The 27075-nt window shown below is 36.2% G+C and overlaps 1 protein-coding gene across 2 annotated transcripts in view; it reads right to left on the bottom strand.

Moving 5' to 3' along the window:
* The window catches only part of PPP3CA (protein phosphatase 3 catalytic subunit alpha), a 325334-nt gene that overhangs the window by 71336 nt on the left and 226923 nt on the right, over window positions 1-27075 (bottom strand). For both annotated transcript variants that reach the window (XM_019962387.2, XM_019962388.2), the window contains exon 3: window positions 6559-6683. In XM_019962387.2, the coding sequence (XP_019817946.1) occupies window positions 6559-6683 (125 nt within the window). The remainder of the gene's footprint in view (window positions 1-6558; window positions 6684-27075) is intronic.

The following is a 27075-nucleotide window of genomic DNA, read 5'->3' as shown; positions in this document are numbered from 1 at the left end:
CATCAATGTGAAAGCTATTCTCATTTTAAATTTATATGATTGTATCATATGTATATTTTGTTTATATATTATGTATAAATAGTGCAATTTAAAATTATAAAAAATAAATTTATAAAAATATATTTATATAAAACATTTATATTTTTATAAAAATATTTATAAAAATATTTTTATAAAAACAAATCTATAAAAATATAAATTAAATTATAAATTATATATGTTATATTTTTCCCAAATAGATCGCTAACACTGGATGTTTGATTTGGAATAGGAATGGGTATGTGAAATTCTTTAAAAATTACATTCACTTGTTGAAATTGTATTTAAGGCATATAGTGGGGGAGAGACTATGTGCTTTGGCTATATTGTAGTTACTTTTTTAAAAGATTTTGTTTTTTGTTTTCACTAAGGTATAATTTATATCCAGTGAAATGTATATATCTTAAATGTACCAGTCAATGAATTTTTCCATATGTATATTCCCATGAAACCACCACCCAGATTCAGTTACATTTCAGCATCCAGATGGCTCTTTTGTGCCCTCCTCCAGTCAATACCCTTTGGAAAACGTTACCACAGTTCCGAACTCTTTAGATTAGTTTTACCTATAACAATTTATTTTAAAGCAAAGCTATAATCTCTCCAACAAAAATCTAAACTGCAACTTAACCCCACTCAGATACTACCAAAGGAATCACATTCTAGAGCCCATATATTCTTTTTCTGCCATCTGTTAACCCCACTCAGATGCTACCAGAGGAATCACAATCTACAGCCCACATACTCTTTTTCTGCCATCTGTTAAAGATCATGTTTTGACATCAGCACATGGCTTTATCACCTCTAGTCTTAATTACTGTAGCTCTTTTATAACTGAAAACTCAAAGGTTCTATGGTTTCCTTATCATATCTATTTACCTTTTCAACGATTCAATACACATTTCATATCCCTTATTATGTAATGGACATAAAGCTCCCTGCATGTAGTAGAAATTTAGGAAATAGTGACTCCTTTCCTATAAATGAGAAGGAAGACAGCCAGAAAGGAGAGGGAGCAGAGAGCGAATGGGGGAGAGAAAAGAGAGATGACAGAGAGAAAAAGGAAGGGAGGGAGGAGGAGGAGAGGAGGAAAGAAAACACTAAAGAAAACTCAATTTCCAAATTCTTGGCTCAGAAGACCCTAAAAATAAGAGTCCTCTTTTCACATTTTATTTCCCTCTCCCCTGTGGCGAGAATAAAATATCTTCCCAAACACTGAACAAAACCACAAATGCAGCCAATATGGAATAAGTGGCATGGTAAATGACAGGGCAAGGGTGGATTGGAGAGTGGAGCCCCGCCAGCCTTCGCCCTCAACATCTGGTGGGAGAGAGCTGCCAAGCACAACTCTGCCTTGCTCGCAACTATTTTGTCATCTAAAGTTCTAACATTCTGGAGATCTGAAGAGCTTAAAATTACAACTTGATATTCTTTAAAAGAAAAAAAAAAAGAAAGAAAGAAACCCCATGTAAAACATTATCACCATTAATAAACAATGAAATAAAAATTAGTTAAATAGCTGTTTTTTTGGTCCATGTGGTATCAGATGGCTAATATGAATAAAATTTTCATTGGATTTACTGAGTAAGGTAGGAACAGAGAGGCAAGTTCAACTGGCTTTTTTTGCATGGTGATATGTAAATCAGTTGCACTAATCACTTTCAACAACAGTATTTTTTTCAGTCTAAGTAATTAAACAGTTATTTACAATTTAACTTGGACTTCCCTGGTGGCTGAGATGGTAAAGCGTCTGCCTACAATGCGGGAGACCAGGGTTTGATCCCTGGACCGGGAAGATCCCCTGGAGAAGGAAATGGCAGCCCACTCCAGTACTCTTGCCTGGAAAATCCCAAGGACCGAGGAGCCTGGTAGGCTACAGTTCACGGGGTTGCAAACAGTCAGACATGACGGAGAGACTTCACTTTCACTTTATAATTTAAAATTAGCTTGGTTTTGTAAATACAAAAGATTTGAGCATCCTCTAATCTTTTTATTAATTATTATCATAGACATAGTTTTCTCTTATGTATCTATCTTCTTCAGTGAAGCAGCACTAAGGATATAATTTTCTTCATTAGTTTAATTGGCTCAACTATAGCAGTGCAATGATTTACTTTGTGATTTATTCTTAAAAACTTGTATAGGGGAGTCAAGAAGGATGTAAAAGAAGAAGCAAGAAAGTAAACATCTGTATGTGTATATATATATATTCAGCTTCAGATATATATCAAGCAACTCCCTAAAATAACCATACATGCTATGAAACATTCCAGTCAAAAATGCTGTCTCTCAGTCACAGGATGATCAAGTGAGGGATGTGTATCGGCTGGGAAAAGATCCAGATTTCTGAAATGTCAAATGCTGCTCCTCTAAGCCATTATTTGCCTGGTCTGACAAGCACACAGAGAAGCAGCACTGGGCCTAGCGATGCACTATAAAGACCCTCAGATTCAAGGAGACAGCCAAACAATTCCTTCCTCATGTCTGTGGCATCACTCTGTCACCTAACATCACCTGCTGTACTGTTTGCTTGTTATTCTCAGGCAGAAGCACAGAACATTGCCTGACGTACCGTGGTTCATTCTAGTCTATGGGTTCACAGCTAGTAAATACAATTCTTCCTACTTAAAGGAGTCTGAGGCCTGGGCTGAGCTCCAGTTATTAGTGCTGTGGGAGGGGCTCAAGGCAATGTCTTGCAGTGCAGAATGGCTAAAAAGGGAACCCGATGAAGTGACTAGAAGGAAACAGCTGTGTGTGCCTCTTCTTCCAATTCTGAGTTTTCCCTGCATTCTCAGAGAAATACATTCAGCCATGAACCTATATATACATAAGGTTATATGTGTGTGCACACACACACACACAGACACAGACACAAAGAGATTAGACAGCATAATGCCAGCATCAGAAAAAGGATGGTATTCAATGTGAGACAAATTACGACCCCCAGGCAAAATTACCTCTCTTATCACTACTCAAAAGTTTGCTTGTTTTAGTTGGGTTTAACTTTGTGGGGAACAATTTCTAATTTTGGCAGAAGAAGAGTGGAGGAGAGGCGAGGAGGGAGTTCATAAAATGGGCTTCATGTACTGCCCAGAACACATTACCCAGTGCCTGTAAATACTGCCCAGCTGAGACTATATGAAATCTGAACCTACTCTTCAAAGCTAATTTGGTAAAAATTAAACTTAAGTGCTCTTCTTTGCCCAGAGAACAGCCGAAGGAGAAGACTTGTAGTGGAACTCGGAATTAAGATGAATCAGGACGTCTGTTAGGAGATATTACACTCTGGAAAACTGAGCTCTCATTTTAGGATTTGTCTTAAACCAACAGGTTTGCCCTTTAGATTATACTGGTGAGGGAGTGGACTATGTGTGCATGTTTGCACATCTGTAAATTAATAAAACAGTATGTAAAAGTGTCCACATCACCTACGTGTACATTTTTTTATGGCTCGTTTAGTGAATATATGGCCAAGGCATGGGATATTGGAAAGAGCACAGACTTTGAATCTTGGCACTGCCATTTACTGTGTGTGTGAGTCTCTCTGGGCCTTGGTTTCTGCAGGCTGGAAAGGAAGACATTCACAAGCTCCTTGCAGAGCTATGAGGAATAAATGAGATCATTTATACTAGGCAAACAATACCATTTCTAACTTGCAAACAATGTCAGTTTCCTTAATCCACAATGAAAAACCTCACAGTATCTTCAGTAAGTATATTTTATATAAATGACTGTTCTGTTTTAAATAGGATGGTATCACTGAGCCATCCTCAAACCCCTCAAAGATCATAATCTAATCAAAATGGATCATTTTTACTTATAAGGCCATCACATTTTTGTCATTTTCTGTGCATGTGGCAAGTCCCTGGGGCTGTACTCTCAGACTTTAAAGTTTAATTAAAGAGCTGTTTTTAAAGTTGGGAAATATGGTACATGCATCTCAGAACTTTTAAATGTCCTCTGGTCACCACATTTGGTATTTCCCCAACATTTGTTTTCAGATTTTTATTCTTTGCTTAAATTGCAGAAGATACTAATATATATTATATAAACTATCATAGTTCAAGTATCTAGATTAATTGTAGACTAAAATTAAAATCTACTGAGGAACCAGTTAGTGATTACTGCTTCTCAACTTCTTTACTTTAAAGAAACAGTTCTAAAAAAGCTCTAATTAGAGAGAGTTTGTGAAGTTTCAAGAGGTAAATAAGACTGTTAAGGTTAAGAGAAAAAATTCTAACACAACACTCTATCATTTGGCTGATAAAAATAATCAGTCCCTACAGGAGAGTCTTCGCCATTCTTTGCTTAAAAGATGAGATTCAAAGGAAGTATATAGTACACCGATTGCATTTATTCTCAGAACCTTTTATAGGAACATATAAATGTCAAATGAATATGTCAATTTGAGTTACTAAAATAATTTTTTAAAATATTTACTTAGATTCCACATAACCTTAATTTAAGGGAAGTAACAGAAACTCTTTCCCTCCCATTGCTGTTTTCTGTCTACTGCAGTCTTTTCCAAATCTGTCTACACATGGAAATCACATTTAGCCATGTCAACAAACTCTGGCCCACAGGAAATAACTATGCCCCTTCTGGAAAACGTCCTCAAATGAGAAGGCATACTCTTTCTTTCTTCTTTTCCTTTGAGCTGCATGTAATGTGAGAACATGAGGGCTGAAGCTGGTGTGACCCAACCTCTTGGGTCATGAGGTTGACTTTGGAAGGAGGTCACACTCATCAGATCAATAAGGCAGAGAGCCTGGGCCCTGGGGCCAGACTGAGTCACACCAGCCATGGTCCACCCATCTATGGGTTTCTACTTGAGAGAGAAATAAACTTCTGTTCAAAACCACCATTATTTTTTTCTTTACTCTTGGCAGATACTAGCCCTAAAGTGATACAAAGGTCTTACAAAATTTGTACTCCATCACACTTCTCTGCCATGTTGGTGAAGTTAGCCCATGAATGAGGTTTTACAAGGTTTCTTAATTAATTCTTCTGTGCTTTTCTCACTTCAGTTTTCCTCTGAGCTAAATCTTACTTGTTCTTTGTTTCTTATCCCAGCCATATATGCTCTCAAAATTCTCCCAAATTTCTATATTCCAGTGATAATTATCTTCTGTACCCCTTTTATCCCAAGATTTTAATAACCAGTTCAAATAACAATTGAATCCTGGATGACTATCTGTTTTAGACTTCTGATTCTATAGAGCTTTTTATAGTTACATTTTCCTGTATTGATTTAGGCTTCTAGAGAGCAAGGATGTATATTTCTTTAAATTCTCAATTACCGTGCCTATACATTTTATGTGCTTGATAAAACTTACTTACTAAATGGTAGAAATACCTAAATGTATTTCCTTTCTGTGAACTTATACAACCCTCCCTCATCACCATGAATCATTAAGAAACGTGATCTTTAAATGCGGTTAATATATTGATGACTATATACAATGTGTGTGTATATATATATATATATACACACACACCACAGACACACATACATATGGTCAATGACTGGAGGTGAACTGAATTGGAATACCACCCCCCTCAAAAGTTAGTATAACAGTTTCAAAGTAAAAGCTGTCTAAGAGTGATGTTTTTAAACATTAAATATTCCTGTAATAAAATATTATGATAAAATTTAAAAACCTAGAATTCTTTTATAAATGATTACTATGAATGTATTACATTGGTGTGGGTCTTCAGTAAATTTGATTTCTCTCTTTACTTAAGAATAATTGTTTTCGTTTTTAAAGTATTATTTCCAAGAGTACATATGATGTCATCTGCTATAGCATGAGCTCTTTAAAACTTATTCTTATTTATAATTATTTCTTTTAATAAGTATTTATAAGATATTTCTATGTATGAAACACTGTATTAAGTACCAGGAAGAAGAGCAAAGGTGTGAATAAAACAAGACCCTTGACTTTATTGTGAATGTAACTTCTACTTACCTGAAACAGAAGCAGTTGGGAGGCTGAGGATGAACCTCTACTCAAAGGTTATCTGTTTTGTTTTAATAAATGATTTTGACAAATAACCCTAATTAGATGACAGGTGCCATACAAGACAAAACACAGCAGCTGTAAGTGTACTCACACATACTCACACACAAATGCACACAGACAGACATGCACTTGATTATCCATTTACAAAAATAACTTAGTGCCTCATAAGATATAACTACACAAATCTGTTTATTTAATCGACTTTGATTAGTTCTCTCAAGAGGAAACAGAATTATCTAATGTAAAATATGATGCAATTTTTGCAAAGTTGCAAATTTGTAAAAAGTACAAAAGGCAAAATCTTACTATTAGCCAATTCCTTGACATTGCTATGCAATAAAAAGCATATAGGAATCAATGAAAAATAGGAATATATAATAAAAGTTTATTGTTAAAGACTAGGGATTTATTTAACACAATAATATTCACCACTTTTATTTTGCTAAAATAGTGTTAATCCATTACTGAACAGCTAAAAGGAATCATGCAGACTTACTTCGATACTGAAGTACCCTCTGTCAACATAGTCCCCTAAGAAGAGGTAGCGAGTGTTGGCAGGAGATCCCCCCACTTCAAAGAGTTTCATCAAGTCAAAGAATTGTCCATGGATGTCCCCACAAACTGAAAGAAACAAATAAAATTCATTTTATGGTTATATTATGTTCCATTTTTGAATTAGATAATAAAATTACAAAATCTTAGAGCCAGAAGGAATTCAGAGGCCATCTTAGCCAAACATTCTTTTGCAAAACAGGAAAGTAAGACAGAGTTTCCAAAGTTAATTTGTGGCAAACCTTGCTTTGTGTCCAGGTCTTCACCCCTTCACAGTAAATGGAAATGTAACAACAATAATAATAATAGCTATTATTGTTGTACGTTTAACAATTCTGCACCAGACACTATGCTGACAGTTTTATACACATTTTGTAATTTAATACTAACAATGTCATGGAATAGGTTTTCCTCTTGCAGATGTGTCAAAGAGAGTCAAAGAATTAGGCATAATCTATATACTGATGTCTAAATATATATCTAGTACAGGACACGACTGAAGCGACTTAGCAGCAGCAGCAGCAGCCTCCTGAAGAAAACTTGATATGCATTATAAAAATTGTATTTGACTCTAAAATGTCATCAATTATAAAACACATCTTTATTTTAGGTATCACTGAGAAAGAAAAAAACCAATTAAATTTAAACTGATATCATAAATGAGCATTTTTATAAGATCGACCCTAGTATCAGATGTCAAACTTTTTTCAAATTTTGAAATGAAATCCTATAAAACAGTAAAAAAAAAAAAAATCGCTGGGTATTGCAATTTCTTAACTTTCTCACTTTCTCTTTAAAAGTTCTTAAAAGCTATGTAGTCTCTCATTTTAAAAGTCACTTATTCAGTACTTACAATTTCATCTGCTACTTTTAAATCTCTAAAAAATAAATCTTATCTCCATTATGGTTATGTGGCTGGGCAAGATCACTGTTAAAAATGAATGATACAGAGTTTCAATTCAGATTTGTCTAATTCAAAGCTTTTGCTGTCAACTATCATGTTATAATATCTTTGACATTTTATAGGGTTTACATATGTGTATATATTTAATATTTGAAGACAATTTTATGCTTGAATGATGAACATGATTTGGTTATTTCTTTCATGCTAAGAGGTTGACAGAATGAATGTATCAGTGAATAGGAAATCAAGACGTCAAAGGACACTTGCTATCTTAATAAATTCTATGCTGCAGTCGAAAGCAAGCTGAAATATCTTAAACTTTATCCCTTTATCTGATGAAAGCTGACAGAAGGAAATATGAATCAAAGGGATTCACTGATTTAAAAAAAATACTGTTAAACAATGGATGAATAAAAATGCCATATAAATTCCCATTTTTGCCATGTAAGAGACCCTCAGGCTTTAATCCTGAGAGATTCTGGATAAGTTATTCAACTTCTCTGAGCCTCAATGTATTCATGTATAAAATGGGATGATACTGGTACTTTAACTTACTTGGTTATTGTGAGAATTAAAGGCATCAATAATGTAATGGAATTAGAAGAATTCTTGAAACCTGATATGAACTTGAAAACTATGAGATCAAAGTGGCATTTCAAAATAGTTGTATCAAAAATATCAAGGTACCAGAAAGGATGGGATTTTGGTGCTCGGGGTAAAGGAGGAAGGAGGAATGAAAACCATTCTGGAGCATCGTCTTCACTTTTTCCTCCCCTCCTATCCTCTCTTTCCCTTTCCATGCCTCCATTTCAATTCCTGGCCATGGCTGGAAATTCATGCATCATTATTTTTTATATCGTCATGTCAATGACAAATACCAAGACAGTAATTCAGGTTGTGGACCATGAACTTGGAATTACTGACATACAATTGCAGCATAATCTGGCAACCAGAATCACACAATTTTATAAATACATGGGCTTTAGATGATGTAGACATTAAGGACAACTTTTCTTTCACTGGAGTACAGAATTACATCATTGTGAATTCAATTTTATAAAAACTGGAAAGTAAGCTCTTCTTTTTGGCTTATAGTAACTTTGTGATAAGAGATATCAATACAAGATCAGCACAATTACTGGATCTTGGCTTGGTGATATAAAAGAGCAGGGAGCAACTGCTGTAAAGCTGGCATGGGAAACAAGATACCCTGAAATTCAGTTACTAGTAGGATGGTCACACTATCACTGACTTTACCTTACACCAGCCACACAATTCAAATCATGCTTTTTCAGTAAGGACCACTTATGATAATCTTCAGCAAAGAAAAGCAACTTGCATATACAATCATAAAAAATTCTCAAAGCCACATGAAAGAAAACAGTAGCTCAAATAAAATATACCTGAATAACTGAGATATTTTGACTAAGGTTTAAGGATTTCCCAGATCAGTTTAAGTGAAAACTATGTATCTTCTTTGTTTTTCAAAATCATTTTTATGTCTATTAGGTCACCATCCTATCGCTTTTCTTATTCAGTAGATGCCAGTCTTCTCTGTCTCAAATAGGCCATGTTTCCTTCTTGTACATCCACAGGCTGACCCTTTTCCATCCAGTAAGTCTCAGCTATTTGTCAGTATACTTCTTTCCAAAAGCATTCTTCTTCTTTCCATTAACTTGTTTTACTTTTTTCATAGTACTTATTACTCTCAGGAATAATCTAGCTGATTAATTTGCATGTCTGTTTCTTCCCTGATTCTTCCCACTGGACTATAAGCTCTATAAAACTATAACCTGTGAGAAGCTGTCAGCTCTTGTTCACTGTAACCCAGACATGGAGAACAGTGCCTACCACCCAGTGGTAGAGAAATGTGCTACCCTAGAATTCTTCACTGGGCCTGTGCTGTGCTGAATTTGGAAACCCACTCATTACAGAAGTCAAGCTTTTGAGGGGCTCCTCAGACCGACAGAGATGGACCACAGTGGGAGTTTGCTCTGGTGGAAGCTGAAGGTCCTCAACTTGTCTGAGATGGTACTTGTTTTAAGCCTTTCAAGTCACAGCTTTCAAAACAGTATTGTGGCAAGACTGGGGGAGAATGAGGGACCTCCATGCAGGTTATGGTGGTTTCTTTCCCTGGTTCTACACCAGAGACACTTGTAGAGCTTTGAAACTACAGATTCCCGGGTCCCGAATCAGAATCTCAAGAGATGCAGACTGATAACAAGCTCTTCAGTGGAAGTTATCTAGCTAGTAAGATGAAAGACCAATGCTTTCCACCCTCTGTCTTAGCAGACTGAGCCCACATTCTGCATGCTTGTGTGGTTCCCCTCACAGTATGCACAGGTGGGAGAAACACATATTGGAAAGGCGATTTTGTTCAATGCTAATCCCAGGTTGGTGTGAGATCAGAAATTCTTATTACCTGAAAGGATGCTATTGAAGTGATTGTTTGATGGAGTCTAGGACAGAGGGATGAATCTAAGACAAGTGATAAAAAAGAGCACACTTATTTGTGCATTTGAATGTGGCTATTGCTCAGGCCTTGTGCATTTCAGCTTTCAGATAAAGAATTCATCCTAAAGTCCTAATATTTGGGAACATTCACTATTTTGATTTCAAAAATCAAGAAGAGAGTGACCACCATACTGAGGTATCCATGCTTCAGTACCCAAAGGATGGAGGGTGGGGTCAGGACATCACACAGAGGGAAGGGTACCATGTCAGGTTAAGTGAAAAGTACAGCCCAGTAACCTTCCATCTATGCAATGCCATAGACCCCACCTTCCATCCTCTTGGGTACCTAAAACATTGAGAGAAATAAAGTCCAACAAATTTTAGCTAATGAGGCAAACCATGTGCTTGGTTGCTCACAGCCTGTAACTCCCTATGAGGCCAGGTCCTTTCATCTTCAATGTCATTGGTTTTAACAGCACTTCTAGAACAAACAGGCTTTGACAAGTTCTATTATACCTTCAAGGCAAGCTCATTCTTCACCAAATACTCCTGCTTCCCATATTCCCCCAGCTTCCCATTATTTGCTTCTCGTTTCCAATGGAACACTGCTGGCAGGCAGGAACTTGACTAGGGGCCAGGCTTGAAAGCCCTACTATACTGAAAAAGCACCAAAATTATAGGAACACAGGACATGTGATGAAAGCACTCCTCATCTCTATGAAATTATCCATCCATCTGAATGAATGTACAAAAATACATATTATGTCTTCAATACATTATGACCAGACTTATACATGTTTCTATAAGAAATATATAGTTACAACAGTTAATGAAATTAACACATCAATGAAAAGAAACATGAGTTTTTTCTGGACCACTAGTACCCTAATCCATTCCTGATGTGCTACATCATGATGATTACTTTTCCTGTGAGACGCAATAAGTCCTCCGCTTGTTTTTATACTGGACAAGTAAGAACTACCATGAACACTGAGCAGTAGAATCGAGTTATTGAGAAGGTTGTCATTACCTTCTTCTTGGTTCTTTTTCTAAGTCAGGTGACGAAGTGGTTTTGAATGGCTGTTCTAACATCCTCAGTAAACCAAACAGTGCAAGAGGGACTAACATCCTGTGATGCTTACATGTTTTTTTTTTTTTTTTTACTTTTCTCTCATCTACTATTAGAAAATACATAAATTATGCCTAAATAACCAACTAATAAGTAATACCAAAGCAAACAATCACTTTTGAGTAATTGCCTTTTAATACTATTTCCATCCCCTAGTGATTCTTAGCCCATAGTAAATGAAAATTTATTGAAAATGACCCTCACACGAGTGGTCTCAATAATTTTTGACCTAAGTCTTCTGAAGAAGGGCACGGAATTTTGAAGGGGGAAACAAAATAACATGCAGAAAAATTCTGTCTTTGTTTCTTGGGAAAGGAAATAGCTTTTATTTCTCATATCATTGCTAGAGAGCTAGTTATTAAACCTTGAAATCACAAACTTAGGAGGTTAATGTACATGTAAACACAAATATAAATGTGTATGTGTGTGTATAAAGCCACCCACCATAAAGGAGGAATTATTTGGAGATTAGTGGTCAGTGTACCAGTTAGGAAGTCATTAAACAAGTTCAAGACATTTCTCAGTGTAGATTACAGCAAAGTAGTGCTAAAGAGAAACAGCAATAAACAGCTGGGGTAGGAACAAGAGGCTCTTTGTAGTTAGCTGAGAAAGCTCTTGGGATCTACAAACTGGACAATGAATCAGTCACAGGGCAAGTCTAAGAGTCCCTAGAACGAGCACACTGCTAAGGAGAGAAGATAATGGCCAGCCAGCATATTGAGGACAAATGGCCTCTTGAGAAAATAAGCTCATAGTATGGAGGACAAGTTGGAAAGATAACCAAAATGAAGATCAAGCCTATGCTTTGCATCTCCTAGGAGAAATGCCGCTCTCTGTCGAAAAGGGATAGTTGCTCAAAACAACTATGCGTATATGATATGCGTAATGAAGAACGCATGCCTAAATTAATGATTCTGCAAGAAAGTATACCCATATTTTAATTTAAATATTTTTCAACGAATTCTATTGTTTCTAAATTCACATTGGCAACTAAATTGCTATCTTGGAAAAATGTAAAAAGTAGATCATACTGAACATATGAGGATGAAGTCCCAGTATACTTGCTACACAAGTGAGAGTTTGTAAAGAACTCTGCTACAGATTCCATCCTGAGTGGGAGACACATTAACAAGTGTAAGATAAAATAAAATACATACTTTCTCATAAAACTACTTTGAAAAGCTTTGAATTCATGCTCTGATCCACACATTTGGCCCTGTTTACTTGTCTATATCCACATTTGGCCCTGTTTACTTGTCTATATCCAAGAAAATCCTTCAAGGAACATCAATAGGTCAACTTTTTACTGATGCTAAGCAAAAATTTTAAAATGTCATAGAATTCTATGTTAAAGAATGCCTATAGAAATTAGGATGTCTAGAGACAGAGGAGTTTTTAAAAACAACAAAAACAGTCAAATAATACAGTGCAGGTGAAAATATTTTTTCATGGACTGGCATTTCAAAATGGCATCAGTATTATGATTTAGAAGTCAAGTGTTTTTAATTCTTGACTCACTATTTATTTTTCTACAAAGATCATTTAGTTCCTCCAAAATATTGGCTTTTATCATCTTGGAAGGTTGTATAAAGTAGAATAACTTCCGCTACAAGTTTTTCCAATTTTCACAAAACTTAACAGATTGTAATTTTTCTTTTAGAGAAGACATTACTGAGTTGCTGAACAATTTTCACCATTAGAAGTCCACTCTACTTTCAGCTTCATTTAATCCAACCCAATATTTTTTCCATAATAGGCACATTTTTCCAAGACAATACCCTTTCTAATGTTAAGGAATTAACATTGTGTATAATTCTCAGCATGAGGAGATTATCCTATTGAATTTACTGGTTTGGTTTTTGAATCCTCTATCTGCTACAACTTCTTCTGTTCCAAAATCTGCAGTTTCGGAGAGAATGATCTTACATTTAGAGGTTTGGTTAGATACTAAACACAGCGGGTACCACAAGCACATATCTGCTTCCCCCTGTTGACAATCCAGGCTTGTGTAACTTTAGTGGATGGTAAATTCAGATCCACACCAGCTAGCCTGAATATGTGTGGTTCATTAGCAGAATGTGTAAACTTCTGAAATGAAGCAATTACTGAGATAAAAGTGAGTTTCATTAGGGCATTCACTATACATCTAGAAATCTTCATTAACTATAAAATAAACTGAATAAGAAAAAATAACAAGGTTTTAATTCATCAATGAGGTACACTTCAAAATAATATTTTTGCCATAATGAATACTATTTTTCAAATGTTACACATTTATCAGGTACTTTATAAAGCACAAAATATGAATTCTTAATCAGGGCTTGATAGTATAAAACAATAATGAAAAGCCTTTAAATCAAATTAAAATTCACAAAGTAGTGACATTTCAAGGATTAAAAAAAAGTTATGAAGCTAAATATAAAACAATAATAACTGTAGTGTAAATTAGCAGCAATAATTTCAAACATTTTCTTTATATTTTTGACACCGTTTTACAAAGATAAACTGTTAGCCAGTGTTAATGAGAAATGTAACAGGACAACTGAAAAAACAAGAGTGGGGTATACTATAGATTACAGTAGATAATACAATAGAAACAATACAGTACTAAATATGAATACTTCAAGAATTCTCTCAATCTCAGGTTATAACTATAATCAGATGGAAAAAAAACTAGAAGAGTCTATATTTTTAAACTGTTTTACAGAAGAACTAAGCACCATGGTATATTCACCAGGTATTCTAATCAGCAGAAAAGTTGATTACTGAAATGTATGTTGTTTTTTTTTTTTTTTTTTACCTTAAAGATGAGTCTTCTCACTATTGTGATTTTTTTCAAATTTTATTTACTGGAATAACCTAATTTATTGAATAAGAATGAATTTGTTCCATCTGTTATCACTATTTTTCTATTTCAACATAAATTCATATTTTAACAACACGCCTGTTACAGATCAATAACATTATTGAATTATTTTAAGTCACAGTCATGGCTGTGATACTAGTAAATAGAAACAATAAGTAATATGTACAATACTTACAGGGTTATTTAATTAAATTTGGTCATGACTCTGTTTATGTGTCCAAGTTTGATCAGTCCCGAAAACTATAGCTTATTTGATATGTGGATTTATCCACATTATGTAGTTCAGTAAACCCTCGATTGTCATTACCAGATGATCAAAGGTACTGGATCATCTGTGAGATGATGTAATTTCATCCCCAAATAATTAAACTTGATAACATATATTTATATATTTATTGATAAATCAAAGATTGTTCTCTTCACTTTCTGAAATACTGATACCAGGTTTCAGATTCCATGAACCCCCTCCAGGATCCTGAAATACGGGCTCCCATCATAGTAACCAGACCTAGGGTTAGAGGTCTATGCCTTAGCATTCCCATCCTGGCTCTTTCAAAGTGGTATATCTGGAAGGTTTTTTGCTTTTTAAAATTTTCTGGGAGCTGTGGCCACATTATACTTTGAATTCTGGCTTTTTCTTGGACATGTTATTTTTTCCTGGGTGAGAAGCATGCAATGGTTGAAAACACAGTCTGTGAGGCTCAGTTTCATAATTGCTGTTCATGAGTTTTGGTTTTGTGTGTATATTCCTTCAATAACATATATTTATATATTTATTAATAAATGAAAGATTATTCTCTTCACTTTCTAAAATACTGATACCAGGTTTACAGCTTAATCAATAAGCTGTAACTTTTTTGTTAATCACTTTCTTATTAACTCTCTCTGAATCAGCTTTATCAATCTCAAGAAAGCATGGGCTTTTCCAAATCTTCTTATGCAGTTGCACTCTATTCTTTTTTACTACAATTCTTTAAGCTTTTGACTGTTTTCCCCTGTAAACTGCTACTGGTGTAACTATTTGTAGGAGGCCTCAGATGCCTCATCTATGTTGTTGGTGGTGTTTTATTGCCAAGTCGTGTCCAACTCTTTTGCAACCCCATGAACTGTGACTCACTCCATTGTCTCCACTGTCCGTGGGATATCCCTGGCAAGAATACTGGAGTGAGTTACCATTTCCTTCTCCAATGCCACACCTGTAAGAGGATTCATAATAGACCTTTTTTTTTTAAATAAGTTTTTTTTTTCAATTAAATGAACCAATATAAATGAATAAAAAAGCTCAACATGCCGTAGCACATGCAATGCACTGATGCAAGGTGAATGGTAGATGTAGCCACTATTACAGGGGTTGTCTACTAAGAAACATCTCTGCCGGTTTAGACTGATGTAGAAATACCTGTAGTCAACGTAGCCATAAATAAAACATACACAAAACTGTTCTATTTTCTTTCACTTTTTATCCAAATGTATGCTATCATATGTTGAAAGATGTTAAGGCTGAAATCAAATAGACTAGGTCTCATGTTCCACAATTGCCATTTTCTAAGAGTGGGAATATTTCCAAATGGCTTTAGTGATATTCCCCATCTTTCAGCCAGCAACAGCACCATGTTTCCAGTTAGTCTCATGTTCTTTTGTTAGCAGAGCTCATTTACAAGACCACTCTGTTCCTTGGCTGTGTAATGGCAGTAATGTTTTAAAAGCTGAAAGTGACACAGTAAACAGAAAAAATGTAAGGTATTTCACCAAATGGATTTTTTTTTAACTACTTTTCTTTGGTTTCTGGAAAACTCAGTTAAGAAAAATCTTCTAAGTTATGATATCTGTCAAATTTTGACAATGTAAAAGATTACTTTGTTTTTAATATTTTTAAAACTCAGGGAAAGCAAACTAATGATATTTAATTCTAAAGTCCATATTTTCATCACTAATTTGGCAATTTAGGCAGTGGGGATATTCATATAAGGGTTTTTACCTATCACAGACTTTGAAGTGGTCAACTTTATTTATGTCTACTCGGAGAAGGCAATGGGACCCCACTCCAATACTCTTGCCTGGAAAATCCCATGGGCAGAGGAGTCTGGTAGGCTGCAGTCCATGGGGTCGCTAAGAGTCAGACATGACTGAGTGACTTCACTTTCACTTTTCACTTTCATGCATTGGAGAAGGAAACGGCAACCTACTCCAGTGTTCTTGCCTGGAGAATCCCAGGGTCGGGGGAGCCTGGTGGGCTGCCGTCTATGGGGTTGCACAGAGTTGGACATGACTGAAGTGACTTAGCAGCAGCAGAAGCAGTAAGTAAACAAAGCTAGTAAGTGCTCTTTCTAACAGATAATACTTAAATTACCTGATGGAAAGAAGGATTGATTATATTCTATTCATTATACCATTTTGTGAGTAAAAACATGTTTATTTGTTATCTGAGGCATATTTGGAAATGGAACTTTTAATTCTTAATTCAGCAATTATTAAAAATATATGAACCACACAGACATGTTAGAACACATTCATTTGAAAATTAGTGAAGAAAAAACATTTCTGGTAAAGTAATTCTGACAAAGGCAATAAGCCTATCTTAATTGTACCTAGTTTTCCTTAATCTATTGATCATTTCCTTGTTTATCATTCATTAAGCAAATATTCTAGAATATCTGGGGGAAAAATGAATAAAACATGAAACATTTCCTTAAAGTGCTGTATTAAAATGCTAAATAAACAACATTAAAGGCTGAGTACTTTTTATTTGTGCTGATTATACTGGAACAATGAAGAAATGGAAGGCATGCAAGGAGTGGTCTCAAGAAATTTAGAGTACACTTGAGGAGGCACGCATATACAAATGGTATGAAAAAGCATTGTCTTCCTGACATCAGAGTATTTCTCTCTCCATCCTGAAACTTCTGAGCACTGACTCATGATCAAGAAATATGGGTTTAACACTTAGGTCTCCCATCTGGGCAAATCATTTCATTACCTGTTTATCATGTCAAATTTCTTAACAGAGGGAGGAACACATACAGTTTTTCTAAAAATAAATAGCCAATTACAAATACTTTCCATTTACTTTTATTAATGATTTTTTTTTTATTTTGAAATTTCAAATTCATTAAGAAAGGGTATGAGATTGCTTTATTTATTTTCAAAAAGGGTATCAATTGAGATTTTTGAAAACCTGTACTAGGTTATTTCACATTTCTGTCAGACCTAATCTTCCCTCACACTGAAGACTCCTCTTATAGGGTTGATTATATTCCCAAGATAAAAGCTGTCAATTTTGTAAATCTTCATGAATATAATTAGGGGTCACAGTTACCTAAATTGATGGAAATCATAGAATCCATAGAGCCTTTGCATTGTTTTGTATCTTTAAACATGTGAATGTCTCCAATCTGAGCATGAATTATGCCTCACATTTCTCGTTCCTTCAGCATATGACACGTATCTAATTAAATTATGCAAAAATCATGTTTTCCTAACATGTTATATATGGCATATAAACCGAGCGATTACCACAAACTAATGCAGGTGTTTGGAAAACAAAAAATAGCTGCTGATAACTCATCATAGCTTGTGATCTATTAGTAACTATACTTTAAAATTTAGTTTAATTTTCATCAATTAGAAATGATGAATGTTTGTTATATATTTGAATGGCTAAAAGACCAGTCAGAATTATCAATCAACTCTTTTTCTTTCCTTTGATAAAATATAAAAAAAAAATGAAGAACATGTTCATAATGTGTTTGGTGAGTTACTAAACTAGGTGATTTTAACTAGGGAAAAGTTTGCTTTATAAAATCACATAATTTCATGTTGCATTTCCTTATAGATCTATCTCATTAAATTTCCAGAACTCCTTCTACCTTTTATATACCTGTTTAACACATTTTAAACAAAATCTTTAAGGTTGTTAATACTTAAGGCTATCTTTTAAAATATGAAATGTCTGTTATTAGTCACATCACAAATTCAACTACATTTTACAAAAGAACACTTGATTTTGCCTAGGGTGTTTTGATACTTTATACTGAGAGTTCACGTGTCAGATAGGACAAAGCGTTTATAATCCTAAACAACAGCTAACTTCAGAAATGAGGATATTTTATTCAGGACTAAATAACAGGGACTTAGTAAGTACCTTCTTTGTGATAGGTTGTTCATCGTGAATTAAAAAACAATCACTATTCTTTCACACTGGTAGGAAGACAAGCTTATATAAATATAAAATATAACTTTATACTAAAGGAACATAAATACAATTAATTCCCTTAAGAAATATAAAATGTACTTAGGATATAAGACTTGCACACATGAGTAGGGACCAGATGGGGCTAAAAATCCTATGGTACTCTCTGTGTTCTACAGATGTTTCCTGGGAAGTGGTTAGAAGCCAGAAACGTTGGGCTTGAAACATGTGCTGAGCCAGGTGTAGTATGTATGATCATTTACTTCTGTTTCGGCAATAACTGATTTCCTTCTCAGCCGTGCTGTCATCGTGACCACCTTCAACCTTTCCCTTGCTGAGAGTAAGACTGTACAAAGACCAGGGTGGCTGAGGTCACATACTGGCTTCAGATGTGTTCTGCAGAGCTGAAGGGGACATGAGGAACTTTAGGGGTCACTATTACAATAAGCTCTACTTTTACTGTTTTTATCTCTTGGAGTTTCAGGTAGTGTTTCTTTCTTTCTCACTCTCTTTCTCCCACTCTCTCCCTCCCTGTATATATATATATGTGTGTGTGTGTGTGTGTGTGTGTGTGTGTTGAAGCAGGAGATGGGGTAGATTCTGCTGCTTGAAACTTGTTTATGAGTACACTATTGATATAGACAGAAGTCTTATAAAAAGTCAGAGATTATGGAAATGAAGATTGGCTGAACTGAAGGGAAGTGAAGGAAGTGCTATAACATTTGTAATAAGTTGAGAATGAGAGAATAAGAGAAAGAGATCTTTAGGTAGGAAGGTGAAAATGAACCAGACTAAGTGGATTGCAAAAAAATTTGGATTGATCAGAAGGTATATGTGAAACAGCAGAAGTTAAATTCAAGTAGAAAGGCATCATGAGATTATGAAGGGACTTGGATTTTTAGCGTGTTGTTTGAAGAAGGAGAACAATTCCAGTAATATAAGAAGATAACTCTGGCAGATGTATGGAAAATTCAATGGTGTAGAAAAACTGAAAGAAGGTTGATTCCAATTAGAGGTTCACTGCAATAATACAGTCACAAGACAATGAGGTCTGCTATGGTTATAGTGACAGTGTGAAAAGATAAAAGAGGCCAAATAGAACATTCTTGTACTTCTATTAGAACCATTATAAATGACATAATAAGTAAAGTCATTCATCTGTGACCTGATTTGATAAATATTCAAGCCGGCAACATTTCAACAATAATCCATTGTGTTAGACCCTAAGAATGCAACAAAACAACTTAGATATAATCAAAGCTTTCATGCAGCTAATGAAGGATACCGAACTAAACAGGTTATTAATAATAACACTAGAGTAAAAGCCATAAAGGAAGAGATCTTTTCCTTCGTTGTTCCCTGTTATATTCCTAGTGCCCTGGACAGTGCCTGGTACAAAGGGGATCCTCAAGAAATATCTGCTGAATGAATTTATGAACAACACACAGTGGGCACAGTAGACTTGGGGAAGTTTCCTGGAGGATGCGCTATGTTAGCCGAAACCTTAAGAGGGAGGAGGACTTAGATACAGAATTATAAGAACAGGAAGAGGGAATAGGACTCACAGAAGAAGAAACAACTTGTGGCAAATTTTAGAAAGTAAAAGGTGGCCTATAAACCTGGAGTCTAGGTAAGGAATGAAAAGAGATGAAGCTTTCAAGATGAAGGTTCAGAGAATAAGAGTTTTTTCATCCAAGTCAAGAAGTTTGAACTTCATCCTAAGAGAAGTCACCGAAGGAATCTGGGCAAGAGATATTCTACCTTACCTCTGGTAAGTCACGCTACCTCTCTAAGCCTCAAGTTCCTAATATGCAGAATAAGGACAATAGCAGCTACCTTGCACTGTGGTTGGGAAGATGAGATCTGATAATGTAGCAATTGATACAATTAGTAACTCAAAGAAAGGTAAGTTCTTTTTCTCTATGATAGCTATTTTTAGCTTCGTTTGATTGAAGCTGCCTCCATCCCTCTGCTGCTGCTGCTGCTAAGTCACTTTAGTCGCATCTGACTCTGTGCGACCCCACAGACGGCAGCCCACCAGGCTCCCCCGTCCCTGGGATTCTCCAGGCAAGAACACTGGAGTGGGTTGCCATTTCCTTCTCCAAGGCATGAAAGTGAAAAGCGAAAGTGAAGTCGCTCAGTTGTGTCCGACCCTCAGCGACCCCATGGCCCCAGTAAATGACTACAATGATATTTCAAAGGTAAAGAATAACTATCATCAGCCTGGATAAAGAGTTCTGGATATCACATACTAAAATTTACCTTTTATTTAAGGGTAGGTAATGAGTAGCTGGGCTTCCCAGGTGACACCAGTGGTAAAGAACCCACATGCCAGTGCAGCTGACATAAGAGACTCGGGTTCAGTCCTTGGGTTGGGAAGATCCCCTGGAGGAGGGCATGACAACCCACTCCAGTATTCTTGCCTGGAGAATCCCATAGACAGAGGAGCCTGGTGGGCTACAAGCCTATGGAGTTGCTGAAGCGACTGTGCACACATGCGCAATGAGTAGCTGATGGCCCCAACTTGACATATACAGATGCAAACCGCAAGAAGGGGTAGAATGGATACTGTTTATGTATGGCTGATTCCCTTTGCTGTTCACCTGAAACTATCCCAATACAAAATAAAAAGTTTTTTAAAAGTGCAAGCAGGGGAACCTTGCTTTCTTATTCATCATTTTTTCCCACAACATGACTGAATCAGAAAAAAATAACTGCAGAAATATTTAAAACAGAAATTACATATATATAAGTTCTACAGAAATGACTACATTGGAGTTGAGTAGCATGTTTTCATTTATATGCTTTTGAGTTTCCATCATTTATAAAGTCCATTAACTGGCATTCATTATTCAAGCAAGTAAACAGTCACAGGTTTCTGAATTATTAACTGATGCACAGTGTTTTCCACAGTTTGTAAATACAATGCATTTGAAACAAAGAGTTTCTACATTTCTTAAAAACACAGAAAATTAGACTACATCAAAGCTTCGAAGACAACAATGAAGTCTCAATGCTTGTCAGCACACAGGTGGGAGGGCACAGGAACCACAGAACCTTTAAGCCACATGAAAGATATGCTCCCAAGTTCTTGGAAAATTCTGCAATTCACAAATATTACTAAGCACATTACTCTCCCATAAAATACAGTAAAATATAATCACTGACTTCAGGCACAAATGAATCTGGGCTTAAACAAAGCTGTCCTTTCACTCTCCTATCAGTTTCTCTCTAAACATTAATTTCTGTTACTGAAGTTAGGATTCCCTCAAAGTATCTTCCAAATCGGGTCCAGCCAGCATGCTGACTTAAGAGGCAGAGCCACCATTTCCAACAAAACTGAGCCCTGGATTAACTGACTGGCACTACTCACTCCTGAATCAAGTGCTGTGTGCAGGGAACGCTGACCGGCCATTCTTGGCTCATGTGACCCTTCCCTCTTATCGATGGGAGGGGGGCAAAGTCTATCATCAAAAGGAATGACAATGGGATAAATATTCCAGGCAACCACAAACAAGGGTTTGTGCGCTAAAAAGAAAGAAAGAAAAAAAAAAGATTGAATTTCTTCTACTTTTGTTTAACTCAAAGATCATTTCTGTAGGCATTCTACTGCTATTGCTAGAGTTTTAAGTTCTCATTTAAGCATTTGTTGGCAAGATCTGGAAAATTCATTGAAATAATTTAATGTTCACTTTAACTAGTATCTGTAAAGAACTTTTGATGGATTCATTTATAGTATAGACAGAAATCCCTAAAAAAACATGGCACTTTATTCTTTACTTTATCTAAAGCTTTTCTTTCTTTTTCTTTCTGGCTGTAAGTCATCACTCATCACTTCTTACTTCCAAAGGGATTGGTTATCTCTTTATGGAGATTATTTTTCATAGAAAATATACACACATATTAGACACACATACACAGATACACAGGTAAACACATACAGGATATTTAATGAAAGGAAAATGCCGAAATGAAATCAGATACTGAGAGGTCTGTCAGCCTAGTGCATAAGCTAAATTAAAACATGTAACGAACCACTGCAAAAGGTCAAGTCTTAGAATGTAAAAACTGTGCATGCCAAGATTCTCCTCTTCTCCTACTGTATCTTGTGATGCCCAAAATATGGTGAAAACATCTTAAGTACCATGACTCATGTCTCTGAAGATGGCAGCAGGCTTCATACAAAGATCAAGTGTGAGAAAGGCATGGAAAACTGGAAACGAAACAACTATATAAAATCCCACTTAGGGGATGATCTAATCTTCGTTGATTCAAATTCCTGTAAGGATTAGAAAATTCTATGTTAAGTAGACTTTCCATGTTTCTCTTTCCACAGTTGTCATTAATATGATATTTACAAAAGATTTTTTGATGAAGACACAGAAAGAGATGAGTTTCTTAATATTTCAGCCATACTGCTTCTTACTTGCAAACATATTTTCTATTTGGAAAATCAAGACTGGTTATTCTGGAAATAATGATGGTACAGACACAGACAATCATAATAAGCCTCTATATGATGCACCTTTTATTCACAGTATCATTAAACATTTTACGAATCTAACAAACTCATATTTATCCACCAGTAAAGCTCTCAAGAGCAGACAATACCTAATGGTCATATAGAGTAAATTCTTAGTTAAGTGTCTCAATCAGAAAACAAACCAATTCTCCTTCCAGAAGACTTCAAAAGCATCTTAAATAAACAAAATCTAACTGTGTAGGTTGGAATTTGGCCAGGCAATCAAAATTCACAATGTTGCTTTTATGACGGCTATTAAAACTATATTAACACCACCAAGTTGTCAAGAAGTTATTTATTCCACATTTGAGGAAAGGCACTTCCATGAGTGATCTGGATCCTCAGTGCTAGCTTTGGGTTTACAGCTAATCTCTTGGCAACCAGTTCAGTACTGCAGGCCCTCTAGGATGTGGGTCCAAATTTGCCCCCAGGAGAACCTAAAATCTTATTTTCCCTTATCTTAGCCCAGAGGTTTAATCTGGACTGCATTATTTATTTATTGAAACCTCTAGGACCTATTCCCTGCTTAAATCTCAAAACATCACCTGTTCTTAGATCACCCATCACACTCCTCTCCCTATTGCTATCTTCTACTTGCTTCTGGGACACCCAGGTTTTCTGTTTTGAAGTCCTCTGCTACTAGATATAATAAGGTGAATCGTGTCCCCCAAAAGTATGTTGATGTTCTCACCCTTGGTACGTAGGAATGCGACTTTCTTTGGAAATAGGGTTTTGGCAGATGTCAGGTTAATGTGATACCATACTCCATTAGGGTGAGCACTAATCCAGTATGACTGGTGTCCTTATAAGAAGAGGAAAATCTGGTTGTTGTTGTTAAGTCGCTAAGTCGTGTCCGACTTTTTGTGACCCCATGAACTGTAGCCTTCAGGCTCCTCTGTCCATGGAATTCTCCAGACAAGAATACTGGAGTGGGTTGCCATTTCCTATTCCAGGGGATCTTCCTGACCCAGGGATCAAATCCTGCATTGGCAGGCAGATTCTTTACCACGGAGCCACCTGAAAAGTCCTTAAAATATGTCAAAAGTATCTTATATGCTTAAGTTTAATTAATCTTCAAATTATCACAGGAGGTGGGTTCAATAATTAATCACCATTTTCCAGATAGGGATTGGAGAAAGGTTAAGCAACCTGCCCTAGCTAATATGCAGCAGAGCTGAAATTTACACCCAGGCAGTCTCACTGTGGGACCTGAGTTACTGAGGATGGCTCTTCACGCTGGCTGCCACCTCTCTGCTTTGTCAACAGGACTTCCACCACCACAAGCATCTGAATCTTCATGGTGAACCACCTTCCACACACAGATGTCACAAACTTTTCCTAGTAAGAGATGGGCTATGTGCCCTCAGAGTTGACATGAAAATCCTTCTTAAAGAAACTCAGGAAAAGGGGAGCCTCGGTTTATATCCATTATCTTGAAAAGGTCCTGGAAGTGTTAGTTGATTGCAGACTCAATGTGTGTCATGGCTGTGCTGAAACTCTTAATGAAACAGGTTACTCTGAACTCTGTATGTTAAAAAACACAGACACAAAGTAGAATATCCAAAGGGAATATGATAAACATTTACTTTGGGCCTTGAAAACATGTTTTATAAGAAACAGGGGTAATTTGGTTCAGGAAGCAAAACAGACAGCAACATGATAGTGTTTTTATGAATGAGACACCTGGTTTATTTTTTTTCTTTTTTGGAGGGCAAAATAAAGGTGGTTAAGTAAAAGTTAAAAGGAAATCCATTTGTCCAATTAAAAAAAAAGAAAAGATTCACTTCTAATAAGAAAACCATTCAGAATGGAGTTGCTGCTATTGTCGTATAATGTGCTCACCCACTCTAGAAATATTTAAGCCAACAGTGAAGCAACACGTGGCTATTTTTTAAAATACTCTATTTTTTTATTATTATTTCCTAACAAACCTCTGAGATCTGACTTTGAACACTAGATTTTATTTAATTTTCAATTAATTAATTTTGGCTATGTTGGGTCTTAGTTGTGGCATGCAGGATCTTCAGCTGAGGCACGTGAACTCTTAGTTGTAGCAAGTGGGATCTGGTACCCTGACCGGGGATTAAACCTGGGCCCCCTGCAATGCGAGTGCAGAGTCTTAGCCACTGGACCACCAGGGAAATCCCCAAGTTGCTATTGTTAATTCTTCACATCCCTGTGTCCTGCCTTTATTCTCTTCTTTTTGGCCACTCTGTGCAGCATGTAAGACCTTAGTTCCTCAACAAAAGACCAAACCCATGTCCCCTGCATTGGAAGTGAGGAGTCTCAACCACTGGACCGCAAGGGAAGTCCTTAATTTTCTTCATTTTTGATTAATGATTCTCTTCATTTAAGGTAACTTACTTTGGGTAAAGAGCTTAAACCCTGGTTTAAGTGGCAGCTACCATTAACACTACAAATCCTCCTCAACTTTTGCCCGGGTTACATCCTGATAAACCCATCACAAGCTGAAAATAATGTCAGCTGAAAATGCATTTAATACATCTAATCTGCCAAACATCAAAGCTTAGCCTTACCTACCTTAAATGTGCTCAGAACAATAACAATAGCCTAGAGTTGGGGAAATCACCTAACACAAAGTCAGTTGTGCAATAAAGTGCTAAGTATCTCATGTAGTTTACTGAATACTGTATGAAAGCAAAAAAAAAAAAAAAAAGAATGGCTATATTGCTGCAGAATGGTAGATCAACTGTCCACTCATGTGATCAGGTGGCTGACTGGGAATTGTGGTTCACTGCCCAGCATCAGAAGAGTATCGTAAACATCAATAACTCAGGAAAAGACCAAATTTCAAAGTTGGAAGTATGGTTTCTACCGAACACATATCACTTTCATCGTAAACAAAAAAATCATCATTGTGAGTTGAGAATCGTCTGTATTAGTTTTCTAAGATGTTGAGCTAGTCACCTCAATACTCTCATCTCTAAAATGGAAAGAATAGAAGCTCACCTCGCAGGGCTGTCCAAAGATTAAAAAGTATATTGCACTGTGATTGTCAGATACTATGACACTTCAATGACCTTAAGATACCACTGATTCTAAGAAATACCAGTATTTTGTGTATTACTAAATGAAACAATTAAAAAATAAAATGTTTCCTTGTCACTTAAACTCTTTGTTCCATACTTTATAAGAGAAATAGTGATTAATATATTCCTAAATCTTCCTTCCATTTAGACTGACTCATCAGAAACCTTTTTCACGTCAGAGTCATTGATGTTTTTTCACCAAATATCATCATCTGTGTTTATCAAAAGTATTCATAATACCGTGTCTCTAATGAAGTGCTCCAGTATTAAAACCAGGATTTAGTTTCTGGACTGTCTTGCTGGGTATGTGATGGGCAATCCTCGTCTCCAGGGCTGGTAAGAAAACTGGGCTTCAGCATGTTACGGTAATCTTTATTTCTCAGGTTTCATAAATCATATGATTTGGCTTTGTGTGAAAATAGGAAAGCGCAGACAGTCCTCCAATAGTGAATATTTTCTTCTCTACTTGTTGCTGTTCAGTTTCTCAGTCGTGTCTGACTCTTTGCGACCCCATGGATTGCAGCACACCAGACCTCCCTGTCCCTCACCATCTCCTGGAGTTCACTGAAGTTTCATGTCCATTGAATCGGTGATGCCATCCAATTAATGGACCTCAATGTCCTATTTCTGTGCCTTTATACATGATAGCATTTAGTTTTGATGTCAAATAATATTTTTGAAGATGGTGTAAATAGCAATTCAACTCAACAGACGCGGTTCCAACAATGTAAGTAGTAACTCAGAGAAAGCAATATGAACAGTTCTGACCAAGTCCATACCTGAACAGGTAATGACAACTCTAAACTATTGTTTGCCTAGTGACTGAGAGATGGGGGGGGGGGGGGGGGTACATTTCAGAGAAGTAAGAATATGAAAAGACTGCATTTTAGAATTGGTGAAATATGGTATTGTTTGATTACTGTATTGCAGTCTTCCTCAGTGGTCAGGGAGTGAATGTCTTAACACATACCCCTGTATCTACATAAAAGAAGGACTCAGTAAATGTTTAATGGAATAGAGGCTGGCAGGCACATTACAGAAGGGATTTTCTAGTATTATCTAGGGCAGACTACTGCTAAATTACTTTTTGAACTTCCCATAGCAATTAAAAAGGCAAGATGTGAGAAGGGGTGCAGATGTGACTACCATGCCTTGAAATGCAACCAAAAGAACACCTTAAATAAGGAATCACAGAGCAGAGTGGCCCTGAGTCTGAGGAACACTTTGCAGTTCCACGGCATCATGGCCAGATGATGTGAGACACACTGAGATGTGTCTGCGATCTCCCGGGTGTGTCATCTCCACAGCTCTTTGTGGACTGACCACCTCAATGCCAGCCTCCCTTCC

Source organism: Bos indicus, chromosome 6 (genome assembly GCF_029378745.1).
Source record: "Bos indicus isolate NIAB-ARS_2022 breed Sahiwal x Tharparkar chromosome 6, NIAB-ARS_B.indTharparkar_mat_pri_1.0, whole genome shotgun sequence".
Classification (NCBI taxonomy): domain Eukaryota; kingdom Metazoa; phylum Chordata; class Mammalia; order Artiodactyla; family Bovidae; genus Bos; species Bos indicus.
Note: the sequence above shows the minus strand (reverse complement) of the source record. Positions and strands in the feature narration are given on the sequence as shown.